At 41.4% G+C, this 17,453-nt stretch overlaps 1 protein-coding gene across 4 annotated transcripts in view; it reads right to left on the reverse strand.

The window, feature by feature from the left end:
* Positions 1-1,477: 1,477 nt before the first annotated feature.
* The window catches only part of LOC122540728 (arginyl-tRNA--protein transferase 1-like), a 66,289-nt gene continuing 50,313 nt past the window's right edge, over positions 1,478-17,453 (reverse strand). For all 4 annotated transcript variants that reach the window (XM_087976475.1, XM_043676864.2, XM_087976476.1 and 1 more), the window contains 6 exons: positions 16,431-16,559; positions 14,992-15,024; positions 14,029-14,210; positions 10,648-10,747; positions 8,378-8,498; positions 1,478-6,817 (listed from right to left, as the gene is read on the reverse strand). In XM_087976475.1, coding sequence (XP_087832601.1) covers positions 6,573-6,817; positions 8,378-8,498; positions 10,648-10,747; positions 14,029-14,210; positions 14,992-15,024; positions 16,431-16,559 — 810 coding nt within the window. In that variant the 3' untranslated portion in view covers positions 1,478-6,572. The remainder of the gene's footprint in view (positions 6,818-8,377; positions 8,499-10,647; positions 10,748-14,028; positions 14,211-14,991; positions 15,025-16,430; positions 16,560-17,453) is intronic.

Genomic DNA, 17,453 nt, shown 5'->3' on the forward strand with positions numbered 1-17,453 from the left:
CCCCCAAGTCCCTCCTCCCTACCTTTTATCTTAGCCTGCTTGGCACACCCTCCTCATTCCTGAAGAAGGGCTTATGCCTGAAACGTCGATTATCCTTCTCCTTTGAAGCTGCCTGACCTGCTGCGCTTTTCCAGCAACACATTTTTAAGCTCTGATCCTCAGCATCTGCAGTCCTCAGTTTCTCCTAGAAATCCCATCCAGCCCAGGGGACTTATCTATTATCACACTTTCCAGAATTGCTAACACCTTCTCCTTGTGAACCTCAATCCTGTCTAGTCTAATAGCCTGTATCTCAGTATACTCTTTGACAACATTGTCTTTTTCTAATGTGAATACTACTAACATTCAAAATACAATTAACAATGGACAAATCATACATGACGATGGTGAATCACATTCCACCATTTTTAAATAGTGAAAATGTTTTGAGAGCTTTCGGTAAAATCTCAAGAGGTTCAGTGCTGAATATGTGGGCTCAGCTTCTTGCTTAAGTGGAAGAAACGTTGACAGTAAGTTCACAGCCTATATTAAATCTTTGAAATCAATACGGGCAGATGTAAAATGAGGGCTCACTAAAAGCTGTTTCATATAACCCACTGGAAAACTCTCTTGCCTTACTTTGATGGTTCTTTTGTAATCCACTAGATACAGACAGGATTGTTTATTGGAAGAATAAAATGATTGGATACATGAATCTGGGACAAAGTGAGGATGCTGGAGATCAGAATCAAAACGTTTGGTGCTGGAAAAGCACAGCCAGTCAGGCAGCATCCAAGGAGCAGGAGAATTGATGTTTCAAGCGTGATGAAGGGCTTGTGCTGAAACGCGACTCTCCTGCTCCTCGGATGCTGCCTGATCGGCTGTGGTTTGCCAGCGCCACACTTTTCAACTCAGTCACATGCATTTCCCTCAGTGCTGTGCTGCTTTGTTAGATTAGATTATCCTGTAAGCCTCCGGGATAGGGTTTGTATCTGGAACATTATACCTCAGCAGTAGTGATCTCAAAACACAAGCCATGATGCACTTTTCCATTCTTTTCAGGTCAATTTCAAGTTGATCCAGCTGCAATCGATGAAATCAAGATAATCCCTGCACACACATCAACAGGCAATAAACATTAACAAGCCATAAATCAATGGGATTTATTTCTAAGGGTATGGAATTCAGATGTTGTGAAGTTATTTTAAAAGTTGCATAGAACCTAAGGGCACACATAGAATTATGAGCTCCATAATACGGAAGGATGCGGATGCATTGGGGAAAGTGCATTTCCAGACTTCAATCAATAGTTAAATTGGAGAGACTAAGGTAATGTGTAATTTACATAACATTGCAGAGAAGGGACAGTGTAAAAGTTTCACTAGTTCATCTAATTTGTCCTGATGTTTATAATCCACACAAGACTCCATCCATTACATATACTTTATCTCAGCCTTTTAGTAAATCTTTTTATTTCTCTTTCTCCAACGAAGTTAGAAATCACACGATACCAGGTTATAGACCAACAGGTTTATTTGAAATCATAAGTTTCTAGTGCATAGCCTCTTCATCTGGTGAAGTGAGAGGGAAGCGCACCGAATACAGAATTTATAGGCAAAGTTTCTGTGTGTTTTCCCCCCCAGGTTATTCCAGTCATTTGGATCGTCTCCAGCACCACCTTATTTCTAATTTTTCTGTAATTATCTGTCTGCCTCATTTCATCAGATTATAGGTCATCCCTGCGGGTGTTAGTCAGCTATTGACACTTTACTCACACAGTCTAACGCTCTTGGTCACCTGCAAAGACTTACTATTCGACACTTTACTCACACCATTTGAATGATCTTTTGATCTCTCTGCCCTTAAATTCTGTGTTCTGTGTGCTTCCCTCCCACCTCACCTGACCAAGGGGCTAAGCTCCGAAAGCTTGTTATTTCAAATAAACTTGTTGGACTATAACCTGGTGTTGTGTGATTTCTGACTTCCCAGTCCAACACTGGCACACTCCACAACTTTCTGTAATCACCTCGTGCCTTTCTAAAGTATGCAAGTTACTTGCCTCAACACTTCCTGTGGTGGTGAGTTCTGCATTTTTATTATTCTCTGGAATGAAGACATTCAGGTCATCAACCTGAATGGTAACCACATTTTCTCTTCCAAAAGCCTTTTACATTTTTATTTCAGATATCAAGCAGTATTTGCTTTTGTATAACACCTGGTTAATATTTATTCTGCCACCAACATCATAAAAACAGATTACTTGTTTATTGTCACAATGCTGGTGTTTGGAGCTTGTTATGTCTGGATTGTTCAAAAGATAGTTCAATGACAGTGAAGTACTTAGGGTTGTTTCCCATTGTATAAGTTGCCAATTAAATGAAACAATTTCACTTTTCTCCACGCCAACCATAAAAACACTGAATGGATTGCTCTAATTCTTGAAAGGCTAGAACTCCCCTTCATAATTGACAAACAATAAAAGACCCCCCAACAGCCATCGTAAAATATAGGCACTTTCCATTTTATTCATTCATTTTACCACAAGGCTAAAATAGTAACATTTAGAAAAGAATGTATTGCAAAATTCTGAATCATTAGACAATAAAATATGACAGAAAGATTACTAAAGGCACTTTATCAAGTCTACAACCCGAGCTTCATTTGAAATGAGCAAATGTGGTAGGTTTGTGCTTATCCCTTTAAGAGGGTGTTTCCTATCAAGTTAATGCTTAAATCATTTAACCCATACACCAGCAATATCCCTGGGCCTTGTAGAGTGGAGTGGTTCACAACGTACTTGCATTATTATTTGGAGTTATTTTTTTCTCACAATGAAGTTGTAGCTTTGAGAAGCTGATATTTTAGTCAAAACCACAGAGGTGAGCAGAGAGATGTGGATCAGTGGAATTTGAGTTACACAGCTTGGCTGCAAATGAGCTGAATCCCATTTTGTGCATCAGAGCAACTGAATTCTAAAACTTGGGTTTGCAGCCCAGATATTTTGGAATTAAGTTTTATTTTAAAAGATTATTAATGCTTGACCCTCTTCACCTCCCTGCTGGTCTCATTTAAGACAAACCTCAAAATCTACAAGGTTTTGATCACGAATCTTCATACCTGCTTTGTTTGGCTCAATGACAATGGCTACATTCCTGTCAACTTCCTTGGAATTTATTACCACATTAAAATGGTGCTACATAAGTGCAGATACTTTGTAAACATTCTCTCATCTCATTTTTGAAGGAAGCACGCAACTATTAAAAGCTGTGCACAACTGGACACCAATAGTAATTGTAAGCTGATATCCACAAATGAATCAAACCTATCTCCTACTTGGGTGTGCCTCTTATTCCAGGGCCATTTGTTAGCAATCAGGAGTTGGAACCCTGAACAAAATAATTCCTGTGCGTTCCAGATCAAGTGCAGCACCTTTTTCCAATAGATTTGAACCGTTGGTACTGGGAGTACAAAGGAGCATTAGCTATAAAAGAATTAAAAGGAACCCCCACTATAGCACCTCCGTGGGGAAATTGTGACTAACTCCACGCACAGCCGAAAAGGAATTTTAAGACTCATTGTTTCTCTTTTTGTTCAGTAACCATGGTAACCCACCATATTACAGAAAGCAATCCTGTTGACTGGCTAATGGGGGAGTTTGGCACTGCTTAAAGATACACTCCCTCAGCCAGAGTCAGTGATGATGTTCATTGGTTACAGAATAAACAATAAAAGGATTGCCTCACCGTTGTAAACTTTCCAGATGGAGAATTTTGAGAAGCCAAAAATAGTCAAAAGTCAAAAGTCAAGATTGCAACTACTGCATAGGTGCGACCCAATATCCTGCATTTTCACTGATGTTTCACCCACTAATCTAAATGAGTACAATCCCTTCGAGGCAGGTTCAATATTGAGTGTTACAATAAGTGCGAAGGGGCTGACAAGAAATAGTACAAATAGCTCAGGTAGAGTTGCTGAAAAATCGCTAAATTTTGTTGTTCATTTATTTTACATGAAAAGAGACAAAACTGCACCTATTTCCCACAGGACATTTCTCTTTCTGTTTTCCCTTTTAGGTTTAAGGATTCTTATTGACGGCAACGTTTGTTTAATGATGGTATGTACTGAACTGGTAATCCAGAGGCTGACTATACTCTCAAAAATAGGAGTTCAAATCCTACTGGAGCCACTGTGGAATTTGAATTCAAACTATTTGATTATCTGGGATAAACCTTAATAACAGTGACCATGACACCATTAGATTGGCTTTAGAAAATAAAATCTAGTTCACTTGTATCATATTGGAAGGAAATTTGCTATCTCCAGTTGGTCTGGTCTATCTGACAGGGACAATTTGGAACTTCTCAAAAAAAAAACATTCAGCTGTCATTACTAGTTTCCTGCCACCAGGTGTAAAGTGTGCAATTGTGATACAATATAGTTCTGTTTATGAACAGATTTCCATCAGGCACATCTTTAGTCTTCCTGTAGTGCAGGTGAGCACCTGAGTATGTATTGATAGTGACATCTTTCATATTACAGCAAAGGCAGTGGGAGAGTGTGTATTATAATCACTGACTACTTACTTCAATAATTGCCACATATTTAATAATACATGTTAATCTAAGTCCTTTGGTCTCCTGATAATCAGACACCAGGCATACTCTGAAAGATTTCTGTCTGGAATCTCTCAGAAGTCTTGATGCATTGGCTATGTGAAAATTATGTAAGAAGCTTAACTTTCTGTTGGATAATTAGTGCCTCAAACCTCCAAAAATAGCTGCAACTTTGATTAGAGTCAGAATTTGGAGAATTTGACTTACTTCAGTAGCTATCCAACAAAAGTTAGAAGGGTTAACATGTTGCCCAACTCCTAACTATAAAAGTGGCCCCTATGCATCTATACTGACAGTGACCCAAAGCCTTCTTCCCTCAAAAATCAATCTGCCCCTACAATGATGCCTGACAATATCTCTCCCAATCCCACTCCAAACCTTGGCCCAGCCTCTGCCCCCTGGTTCCCACAGCCATTCGTTCTGCACTCCACCTGCCCTCACCCATGTTTCTGGCACCCAACCCCCTTATGCACCCAACTGGTATCCTAAATTCACCTGCTGTCATCCATGTGGCACTTGAGCACATACCCCCTCACCCATCCACATGGTAGACTGACTCCCTCACCCATCTCTGGCAGACTCATCTGCCACCCTGTTCCCCATCCAACACCTGGCATACTAAACTAGAACTCTAAACTCCTCATTCGCCCATTTGACACCCAATTCCCTCACTCACCCACTCAAGGGATCTTAAAATGTCAGAATACAGCCATTACTGCTGGGAAAAGGTGGTATCATCTGACCACTAGCACTGACCCTGCACTGCACCCAGATCAGGAATGCTCCATATTTCTGTGCAAATCACATGTTTGGGCCAGAACCGCAAAGCACTAGAGCAGAGTGAGTAAGGAGAAGGGCAATCAGGTAATCAGAGTATGATTACCTCCCCTTAGAAGCTTCTAACTAATATTTTTCCAGGAATTTGTACCAAAAAAAAAGTGATTGTTTCAACAGTTTTCCAGGGACCCAGCTTTAGATTAAGGTCAGTGTCCTGAATTCCAAGAGTTCAGAACCAATCCCCTTTCAATCCCATGGTAGAGACACCCAAAGTGCCATTTTGTGGCATTGCATTGATTCCCAAAACCAAATCATTCCCCACTCACTCCCATTAGGATAGAATTCCTTAAGCTGAATCAGAATTGTCCCCCCCACCCAAAATCTATTGCTTCCCGCAAAATACCATCCAGGTGCCGTCACATTCAGTGTGAGAATGCCAGCTTATTTCCTTCAGCAACACAGTATTGTCTGATATTACTTAGCTAGATTTGCAAACAAAGACTTTTCGCAAGTGTCACAAGATGTCAAAGTGGTGGCTGTTGTCACCCTGGTTCACTGGAAGATTTGGTCAGAAAACTACACTTACCATTGGAATGACTGACATGCACAAAACGACCAAGTGATTTTACATCAAGATAGTTCTTCGGAATAACCTGAGAGCGGTGGGATTTCATCATCTATGAAGTCTCCTGTGTGACCATCTTGAAAGTCTAATTTTACCCACATTTGATTGCATCCTTTTGCACATTATCACAGAAAGAAAACACAGTGCCCACAGTGGCTTCATTAATGGCACAAGCTCATCACCTGTGAACTCTGAAATGATTATAACTCTTGATTAAGACATCCCATAAGCTTTGCAGAGAGATTGCACTGAAGAGGGGAGAAAAAACAAAGAGATGAAGGGACTGTGAGGAGCAGAGTAAACATTAGACTTGTGCAATGTTGTGCTTTCTGTGTTCACCTTGTGAGTGCACACAATTAGTTAAAGTGTCCATTGGAAGGTATCCTCCTCCCTTCCTGGTCCCCTTCTCTCTCTCTCTTTCTCTCCCCTTTCATTCCCAGACCCACAATGAGATATTTCCCAGCTTTCTCCCACATCTATCTCTCTCTCTTTCTCGACCTCTGACCCCAAGAGCCTTGGATGAAAAGCACCCAATTTCCAAATGGAACGGCCACATTGCAGTCCCTCAGTGCGAGTGGTCAGCTCTCTGCCTTGTCTTTGCAGTAATTGGTACAACAGCAGCAGCAGCTTAACAATTGGACGAGGCAGGAACAGCGCCCCCAACAGACAGCAGCCGAGGAGGAGTGGGTCGAGACGAGGTCTTCCTGCGAAACCACCAACATGGCTTCCTCAGTCTGAACAGAGGGGGAGGCAGAGGGGCCCAGAGCCTCACGGAAATTCCGCAGAAACCAAAGGCCTTCAGTTGACAAGCCAGGATCAGCAGCTGAAACAAAAACAAATGAAAGATGAATTTGATTTCTCTACATAGCTTGTCAGATTGTGACACTGATTTTTCCACATTGCAGAAAATACTTTCCTGCTATAATTTCCAAAGGGGCTCTCCTTATCTTCCACCATGTATCCTAATAATAGACCACCATTCAGCCCCTCAAACCTGCTCCACTATTCAAGTACAGCAATTTTTAAAAATTATCTGGTACTTATGGGACCAGGAGTGTGCTGATTGATCTGATATTCTGGTTGATCAAGAGCTCCTGATAATCAATGTAAAAACATACACTAAGTGATAGAAACAGGGGGCATACACATCACTGTTATACTTTATTTACAGCATAAACTACTTAAATAATAATGCAACTTTGCCTTAAATAAAATTAGCAGCAAACAGCCTCCTCATTTCTTACCCTCAACTGACTATTCAGCGATTACAGTAAACTTTAGATATATAATTTCAGGTATACAATCTTTGCCAGTTTATTGAGAGTGCCAATTCATAAGGTGACAGATAAAACAAAGGTTTGCACTAAATTGCAGCTGATCTATATCTTTGCTCACTTTCTATTCATACCTTTGTCGATCAAAGACTCTCCCTGCAAAGTGAACAATTACATTTTCCCACATTATACACCTGAACACAGTGTCTGTTTACCCCAGTGCCTGGTGCAGTTCAAGAAGACAAGGCCCTCTGTGGCACAGTGGTAGTCTCCCTAGCTCTGGACCAGGACGATGGGATTCAAGTCCATCTGCTCCAGAATAACATCTCTCAACAGGGTGTTTAGAAAAACAGGTTAAATTAAAAGAAAAGAAGACAACTCGTCCCCACTTTCTCAAGGGCAATTAGGGACAGGCAATAAATACGTGGCCCAGCCAGTGACACTTTCTGTGCTACCATATCTTGGGTAACATCTCAGTAAATGTTAGCAAGTACCTAACAAGTGCTTAACCACCCACTGGATACACTAAACACGAATATAATTAACTATACCATTTGAAACAACTTGTATGTTAAATTCCTGAAAATAATATATACATGGCCTGGGGACAGACTAAGCTAGTCCCATCTGCCCGCACTTGGCCCATATCCCTCCAAACCTTTCCTATTCATGAATTCATCCAAATATCTTTTAAACATTGTAACTGTACCTGCAACCACCGCTTTCTCTGGCAGTTCACTCCACACATGATCCACTGTGTGTATAAAAACGCTGCCTCTCATGTTCTTTTTAAATCTTTCTCCTTAAAAATATGCCCCTAGTTTTAGCCTCCCCTACCATGGAGAAATTACTATGGATATTCACCTCATCTGTGCCCCTCATGATTTTATAAACCTCTATAAGGTCACCCCTCAACCTCCGATGCTCACGTGAAAAAAAAAGTCCCAGACTACTCAGTTTATTTCAATAACTCAATCCCTCCATTCCAGTGTCAAATCAAAGCATGACAAAAGTAAAGTGCGGACAACTAGAATCTAGTCTTAAATTCAGGAAGAATGAGGTTTACACAGCATTTTAAAGTGATATTTAATTTCGCTGTAGGTACCAACCTGGTTCCTCACTATCGTAAAGCCTGGAATATTTACTGATCTCCAGCTTGGGCAAACATTGTTCCACAGGTACCCAATGCCCAGTCACTGGGCACAACAGCTCTGTTGGCTGGTACAGAAGCTGGGATGAAAAACATTGGGGTTAGGTATGATGGTCAATACAAAGGACCAAAAGCAAATACTTCAATTAATTTTGTCTTGATGTACAAATTAACTAGAAATCCTGCTGTATTCATTTCTCACCCTGGCAAAAAAGTTTGTGTTTAAACACAGAACAAGAGTTGGGATGCAGGACAACTGTAAGGTAACAAGATGCTCTTTACTGTGGTTCAGCGATGGATATGCCAGGTAATAAAAGGAAAAGAAAAGACACAAAAGCAGCAGAGATCGACTGCGGAGGATGAACAACTTCAAAATTCATTTAATTGAATAAAAGAGGATTTATTGTTAAGATTAGATTAGATTACTTACAGTGTGGAAACAGGCCCTTCGGCTCAACAAGTCCACACCGACCCGCCGAAGCGCAACCCACCCAGACCCATTCCCCTACATTTACCCCTTTACCTAACACTACAGGTAGTTCTCTCCATCCATGGAGAGAAATCAGAGTTGACATTTCAGGTCCAATGACCTTCGTCAGAACTGGTTCTGAGAAAGGGTCACCAGTCCTCTAATGTTACCTCTGGTTTTTCTTTAGATGCTGCTGGACTTCTGATTGACAGCATCCACAATTCTTTCTGTTCTCTCAAAGTGAATCAGTGCAATGCACTCCCCCAGAGTGTGGTCGATTCCAGGAGAAACAGGAGGGTATTGACAGATTTTTAATGGGTTGAAGGGTTATGGAGAGTGGGCAGGAAAGTGAGTTGAGGCCAGGATCACATTGAATGACACTGCAGGCTCAAGGGCCTGAATGACCTGCTCCTGCCCATAGTTCTTCGGAATATCAGAAGTGTAGACCCTGTGCTCCAAGGAAGGTATTTTTGTGTATTTCTATTTGAAATAACTCCACAGAGGCTGGTATCCTGTCACCAAGTCATCCTTCATTTACACGTGGAGAGTCCTTGGCACTACTGCAGCTCTCTCAGAGCCGGCTCTCAGAGTGAACAGAACCTCTGACACTCCTCTTCTTAATCTGTCAGCAAGGGCTCCCTGATTTGATCAGATTAGAAGTCCCAATTTGACATGATTTGACAGAATAGCGCAGTAACATTTGAATCCTCACCGGTGTTTGGGAACTCATAGTCCCAATCTGGAAACTCATAGCACGATGGCATGGGGGCTCAGTGGTTAGCGCTGCTGCCTCACAGCGCCTGGGACCCAGGTTTAATTCCAGCCTCTGATGACTGTATGGAGTTTGCGCATTCTCCGTGTGACTGCGTGGGTTTCCTCCCACAGTCCAAAGGTATGCAGTTTAGGTGAATTGGCCATGATAAATTGCCCATAGTGTTCAGGGATGTGTAGGTTAGGTGCATTAGCCAGGGACAAATGTAGAGTAGTAGGGTAGGGGAATAGGTTTGGGTGGGATACTCTTTGGAGGCATGGTGTGGACTTGTTGGGCTGAAGGGCCTGTCGCACACTGTAGGGATTCTAAGATTCTATGAGGTCCACCTGGCTGACCATCTTAACATCATTGCACTATTCTGTCAAATCACGTCAAAAATGTTACTGGACAATGAGCTCTAATAGATGGCAAAGGGAATGGATGGTGTTCATGTTGACCATTTGTTTCTCCTGAATATTTTTAAGGAGGAGATGTAGGGGCCACGTAGCTTTAAGTGAGCAAGGCCAGATCTAGGATGATCCTCAGAAGACGGTCCCTTCCCCAGAAAAGAGTGACCTTCGGAAACAGGCTGCTGTCTCAGATGGAGGAATGTTGCTCATTTCAAATCAGAGCTGGGCCAGCTTCTAGTTCAGATGGAAAATCCACTGAAAGTGCAGAGTAGCTATTGCAGGGAATTATCAGACCAAGATGGAAGGGAACGGTAAATGGTATTTGGTGAAATTCCGCACCCCCACCTCCCCGAAATTAACCTGGCTTTTTAATCTCCTCCAGACGGTCACTTGTTTTGTGGGGCATGATGGGTTATTTCTAGTTTGTAAGACACAAGGAGCTACAACTGTGTGGACTACTGTGGTTAGACCAGAGGGGGTTCTCCTCTCAGTCATTGACAAGATGTACATAAGACAAATGATAAACTGTTAATTTGCAACACAAATTCCAAACCTGAACAGTGCCAGAAACAGACAGACAGACTTGCACAGGTGCTTACCTTATATTTCACTTTAATACAGGAGTGTACGTAAGGACCCAGGTAATAATACTTCATTCTTGGAACTTGCTCATTCAGCCTTTGAGTTAGTGCTATTTCCCTAGAAGGTAGGAAGTGCAGTGTTAATTAGCATGCTTCAGGAACCACTGTCCACTCCTTAAAGCCGATATCTCATTGGTCAACAGTAAAATACTGTTCCCCTTCCTCTGCATCTTCCTGGTCAGCTACAAACACCGGTGAGGATTCAAATGTTACTGCGCTATTCTGTCAAATCATGTCAAAAATGTTACTGGTTACTGTGGCCCACTAATGGTGCACAGATTCATCCCTGTAAAATTGTACCATGGTTTAAAAACGTAGGAAAAGGAATCAGCATTCACCCCTTCAAGCCTGCTCCACCAATCAGAACAATTATGGCTGTGATCTCAAAACCACTTTTCTGTCTACCAGCCCATAACGCTCGACTCCTCTCTAGAAAATGTTACTAACCCAGCCTTGACTAGATTTAATGACCCAGTCTTCACTGTTGTCTGAGGAGGAGAATTCCACAAACTAACAAGCCTTAGAGGAAATAAAGGCGTACCTCAGGGTTTAATGTAAAAACCCTTATTCTTTAAATGTGTTCCTGAAATAACTGCACACAGGCCAGTGTCCTGTCACCAAGTCACCCTTTATTTACTTGTGGACAGTACACTGGCTGTGACCAGCCAGCTCAGAGTCAGTTCCCTGAACTGAGGAGATTCTAAGTCCCCCGTTAATATTGGGAGAAAGTGAGGACTGCAGATGTTGGAGATCAGAGTTGAGAGTGGGGTTCTGGAAAAGCACAGTAGCTCAGACAGCATCCGAGGAGCAGGGGAAATGGTGAAATCCACATTATTCCTGTGTAGTTGCAGGAGCCCAAGGCAGAAGATGAGTTGTTCTTCCTCCAGGCGTTGGGTGGTTAAGGTTTGGCGAAGGAGGTGGCCCAGGACCTGCTTGCCCTTGGTGGAGTGAGAGAGGGAGTTGAAGTTTTCAGCCACGGGGCAGTGGGGTTGGTTGGTGCGAGTCTCCCTCTTAATACTGGTCAGTCAGGGGTTTCCTGATTGGAGTGGTTAACCTGGGCCGATCAAGGATCAGGGGATCATTAGGATCTACCTGGCTCTAGTCACTACGGTTCCCAAAATCTAATCACCCTTTCCATCTTTTCAGCAGCTACCCTTCCAAATCACCTCATGAGTTTATGTATGTTTCAATAAGATGAACTCTCATTCTCCTAACCTGCAATGGATCTTGGCCAAACCTATCCTCATAAACTTTTCAAAGTTTAGTGTGTTCTAAGTGTAATTACAAATGGAAAGCAGGAAATATTTTTTTCCAATTCTTAAAAATAGCATTAAATGTTTGCAAATCTAAATTAATTCCTCTGTTTCATAATCAGACCAGTATTGCAATGACATTAACAAGAGAGGGGAGGCATAATTGTATAAAGGCTTCGGATCCTGGAGCAATTTTGCGATGATGTCACAGAGTCGCACATCACCGAGCATAAATAGCACAGTATGGACGGAGTTAAAAACCTTCTCCCTGAAAGGTTCACATGAGCATATGGACATGCACACAGAAATCAGTTCCTATCTAATGTAAGATGATAGCCTGGTATATCTATAATCACATATAGCAGTATTTGGCATTAATGTATAAGTAGTTTTGCATCAAAGTCCAAGCCTGAAAATAGTTTGCAACCCTGCCTTGATTGGTTTTCTCTTGGACTTGAACTCAGTGCAGAATCAAACCAAACAATAAAATAATTATTTCCATAAACCTAACATTTCATGGGATGGCAGGGAGTGGCAGAAGAATCAGTCAGGATTTGCTGAGTCAGCAGGAGAGTGCACTGAGCTGAATATGAAGAAGGAATGCTGACTCAGCAATTGCAAAGACACACCCCGGAACCCCACCAACTTCTCAGGCTGACCCCAGCAGTGGAATACAGCTCGTAGGGATCATGGAAGAGAAACTGAAGATAGTCCATCAACATTTGCTGCTCATCCCTCAGGGTCTAAGTGGCTTTGTCAGACTGTTTAGGAATCAAGCACATTGCTGTGGAATTTGAAGAAGGCCAGACCATGTGAGGAGGGTAAATTGCCCTTCCTAAAGGACTTTTCCTTTTTTAAAAACAAATACTTCACAGTCAATATTATGAAGAATAGCATTATGTTCCAATTGTATTAATTGAATATATTAATTCATTTAAATTCCACCAGTTCCCATGGTGGGATTTGAACCATTGTCTCTGGAGCTTTGGCTTGCTAATCCAATGACATTACCAAACTGCCACCATCTGCCCAGTTCAGTGATGTTATCATCCTACTGCTGTTTGTCACTTATTGGTTTACTGTGGATTGGGGAAGTGACTTTACAACAGTTAACAAGGATGATAAAATCCAAGAGGCCGTACAGTCTCAGCATGTCACAGGGTCGGGAATGGTTGGAGCACCAGACATTTCACTGTTATCGGTGCCAGGACCATTTCTGATGTAGTTGTTATGCTGCTACAAAAATGGAGCTTTGTAAATGAGAGGTCCTACTAAATTCCTGGCTTTCTTGCAGACAGTGTAAAACTGAACTTGAATTTATATAGTGTTTTGCAGGACCACAGGATTAAAAATTGCTTTACAGTCAGTCAAGCATTTTCCAAGTGTGACTCAAGCTCTGAGAAACTCCAATGACATAATGATCAGTTTTCTTTTAAAATGTCATTGTCAAACCGAGGACATGGGGAGTGCTCCCTTGAATTTCTTCAAAGAGGGAAGGAACTCTGCCATCCTTTGATAGTCTACATATGACTTCAGATACACAACAATGTGTTTGACCGGTCACCAATGGAGAGATAGAAGTAGCAATAAATGTCACTGGATTAGTATAGAGTGGCCCCAGCCAATGTCTTGTAATCATAGCATCAAATTCATGGCAACTGGTACAATTCAAGTTCTATTAACAAAATCTGGCATTGAAAATTAGTCTCAGTAACAATCATAGATTATGGTAAAGGCTTCTGATATCCTGTTGGGGAGAAAGAAAATCTGCCATTATGGTTTTGATCTCACATCTTTCTTTCTCAAACCAGAAACAGAGTCACAACTGAAAAAACATAAACCACATTAGATTAGCAAAGCAGAAGTGGTGAAAAACCAGACTAGCTCAAGTGGCATGGAGCTTGTGGGAACAGAAACGCAGATTGGGAATCAAGGTGGTCTGACTGAAGTTTGAAAATGAATGGTTGTGAACTGGGATCACAAATCCTGAATTTCCTATAGGAGCACACAGTGTAGTGGGAAATATTAACCTGCAAAATGTACTCCCGTCATCCCCGTATCTTCATTTTTATTTCTATATTTCTACCTGAGTGCAGAGTAGACTCCCAATGAGAGGGAAGAGTAATCTGGATCATAGCACAGGTACTGGGAGTTTATTCCTTCTGGTAGTATATCCAACAGGCCAAGAGCTATTATTTTCCCATCTAGCAGGAACTGTTCAATGAAGGAGCCATAGCCGGTGTCTGGTCCATCTGCTGGGTCCTCCCCCTGTCAGCAAAATAAAGAAAACCAATTCAGGGAGGTTCCCATAACAGGATACCAAACACATTGTGCTTGAACCTCAGTCCACTGCACCACTACAAACACTAACCCCTATTGCTTCAAAACAGACATTGAAAATAGGTTAAACACAGCAGAGGACTATTAGAAATCATGGAAAAACACGGTTAAAACAAGCCTAAATATTTGACTGCCATTTGGCCATCAAAATAATTGATAAATAAGAGAGGCTGTGGTCTGTGGGCAGTCTTGCATGAAATATAATCCCTGGGATAGTTTAGAAGGGCTGCATGGCTATAAACCGCTTTAAGGTTTTTAATATTGATCTGTGTGCGGAGCATTAACTGTTAATCTTCTATCTGATTGAAGTACTAACTTTATTGCAACAGATAAACTAATTTCAGAGAGAATTTTCCCCTTAAACCTTAGCACAGTTTAAAAAAAAACCCACATTGGTTTATGGGGATTGGGTGGGTTGCTCTTTGGAATGTCAAGGCAGACTTTGACAAGTCTTGAAGTTGTAAATGTAAACGTACATATATGAAGTTTTTCTTTCTGTTTCATTAGTTTCGGATTGATAACTTACGAAACACGGAGAGGGGATTTCCATTTTTGTCCCATAATTCATGATTGGTTTGTACTTGAGCACAAAACAACCAGGGTGAAGCTATTAACAAGCAGCCAGATAACACCAGCGATTTGCTGAGGATTCACAAAGTTGCTATCAGATAAGGAAGAAAGCAAGCCACAGATGATGGAATCTACTCACCACGAGTGGAGTGCTGCAGAAAAACCTTCTGTACTGTAAGAGACAATACAACACGACACAGTGAATCAAACAAAGCTGTGCACAGTTGCTACATCATCCTGCTTCTACAATACTGGGGGCTTCTACAATGCTGTGAGATCCTTTGCACTACCTTCCAAAAATAAAAACAAAACCAGCCATGGGTGTCAACAAGCCTCAATCCCAGGATAAAGAACTTTGCACCCAATTCAGAATTTCCCATCATGCAAAGCTTCCCTTGCGATCTAATCCTGGCATAACTTGCAAGCAAATTAGCACCAGGTCTAGATTTCTGTGAATTTCTGCTCAGTAAAGTAAGAGCTGGCAGTGGTTGGATGACAAAACATTATAGGATGTCCAGTGTCAATGGACACTGGGTTAAGGTTAATGTGCAGACCTTCCAACCCAAAATAATGAGGTTGCTACATCCAGAACCTCAACCTGAGCTACAAATCTTCTCAAAACTCACTGGTTGCTATGTCAATTCAACAATACATAAGGAAGCATTTACAGTCTGCTCTTGTTTATCATTACAAGGATCGACACCTTTGATCGACATTATACACTGTTTTAAATAACAAACATGAGTTGTGGACACTAATTATACAGGCTGCATAATTGGATTATTCCAGTTTATTTGGATTTTGTGTTTAACTTAAAAGAATCCTGGAAGAATTGAAGATGAAATCATATATAAAACCCTACAGAAGCATTTGGCAATTTTGTTGAAAAGAAATAAGCAACACAACAAATAAAACTCTGACAAAATTGGTGGTACAATAGCAAACAACTTAGATCTTGAATTTTGTGGACTAACACATGACTTCACTTCTCTGTTAATGGTAAGGTTAATTAGCGATGACATTCGGAAGTCAATCTCAATTGGATGACCCAAATGAATCCAAAGATGTGCAGGTTAGGTGAATTGGCCGTGCTAAATTACCCATATAGTGTTCAGAGATGTGTAGGCTAGGTGCATTAGTTAGGGGTAAATATAGGATAACAGAGAGTAGGGGATTAGGTCTGGGTGGGTGACTCTTCAGAGGGTCAGTGTGGACTTGTTGGGCCGAAGGACCTGTTTCCACACTAAGGATTCTAATTTCTAATTTAGGGATTCTAATAGGGTCTTGACACAAAAATGACAAAAAGGTTCATATTCTATGTGAATACTGACTCCCAGGAGATAATCTGCATCATGTTTCAAGTTTTGTTTTAAGATATTGGAATTGAGGCTGCTTTTATTTGTAACGTACTCCGGGAATCTTTTGTTTATAAGAAGCAGCCATCTACTTTCTGCTACCTGTAGCAGAGGCTCCCTGATGCCAGTGCACAATGCGATCCCAGGTATCTCTCACAGAAATACAATCCCCAACCATTAGGAAGCCACTACACAGCTTTAACAGGTCAGTCCAGATGGCTACCTCTGCCTCCGAGGCCATCACTTCAGTGTCTTTGTGCACATGCATCTGGTACCGCCTGTAGACTTTGTATGATTCACCAAACGTAGCATGTAGCTCAGGGCTTGGAGGAGAAAGTCTCAGTAGCTTCACCTGACAGTGCAACAGGAAAAAGAAAGACTCTCATTGAATACAACAGAGACCAGCAAACTACCCGCGCCTAATGTTCAAATGCTGTCCTATTTGGGAAATTAACTATGTACACTTGAGCATTGTTGCACAAGTGGGCCATTCATTCCTTCTAGAGAGTGCTCCAACTCCTATTAGCTCATGGCTGTTCTGTTCCTCAACTCCATCCAGTATTCCTCATTATCCTCAAGGATGTGGTGATGAACCAGTTCTTAACTGCAGCCTACGTGGTGCAGATCCACATATCTTTCCAAATCTCACACCATATCAATTTGAAACTCTACTCATCTTTTCTTCAGTGTCACGAGATCAAAATCCTAGAACTCCCTCCCCTACCTTCCTATACCAGATGGACTGCAGAGGGTCAAGGTAACTCATCATCAGCTTTGAGGGTAATTAAAGTTGGGGAAATAAATACTGGTCCAGCCAGCGACACTCAACACATGAATGACAACAAGAAAAATAACAAACATTTTCCAGTGTTAAAAATTTCGATCCAAACACCCACATACCCTTTGGGAATAGAATTTCATATTTTCACTTTCATTTATGTGGAAAGATTATGTGACTCTACTTTTAATATTTTGTCTCCTTTGACTTTGCCACTGGATAGAATCACTTTATTGGATCAATCCTGATGAATCATTAATCTCGTTTTAAACATTCTTCAAACAGCAAAACTGCAACCAGGAGGACCTCACTAACAAGACCAAGCCTGAAATATAGCACATGTTGTTTGATTATTTTTGTTCATGTAAACAATGTTAACATGCACACATTAAAATTGTCAAACAAGGTGAAATTCTCCTGTAAATTTCTTCCAATGTAACCAGAGACGTATCCACCAAGCATGAACAA

The sequence above is a fragment of the Chiloscyllium plagiosum genome, unplaced genomic scaffold (genome assembly GCF_037043375.1).
Source record: "Chiloscyllium plagiosum isolate Xiang-an unplaced genomic scaffold, Cpla_swu_hap1 HiC_scaffold_29, whole genome shotgun sequence".
Lineage (NCBI taxonomy): Eukaryota > Metazoa > Chordata > Chondrichthyes > Orectolobiformes > Hemiscylliidae > Chiloscyllium > Chiloscyllium plagiosum.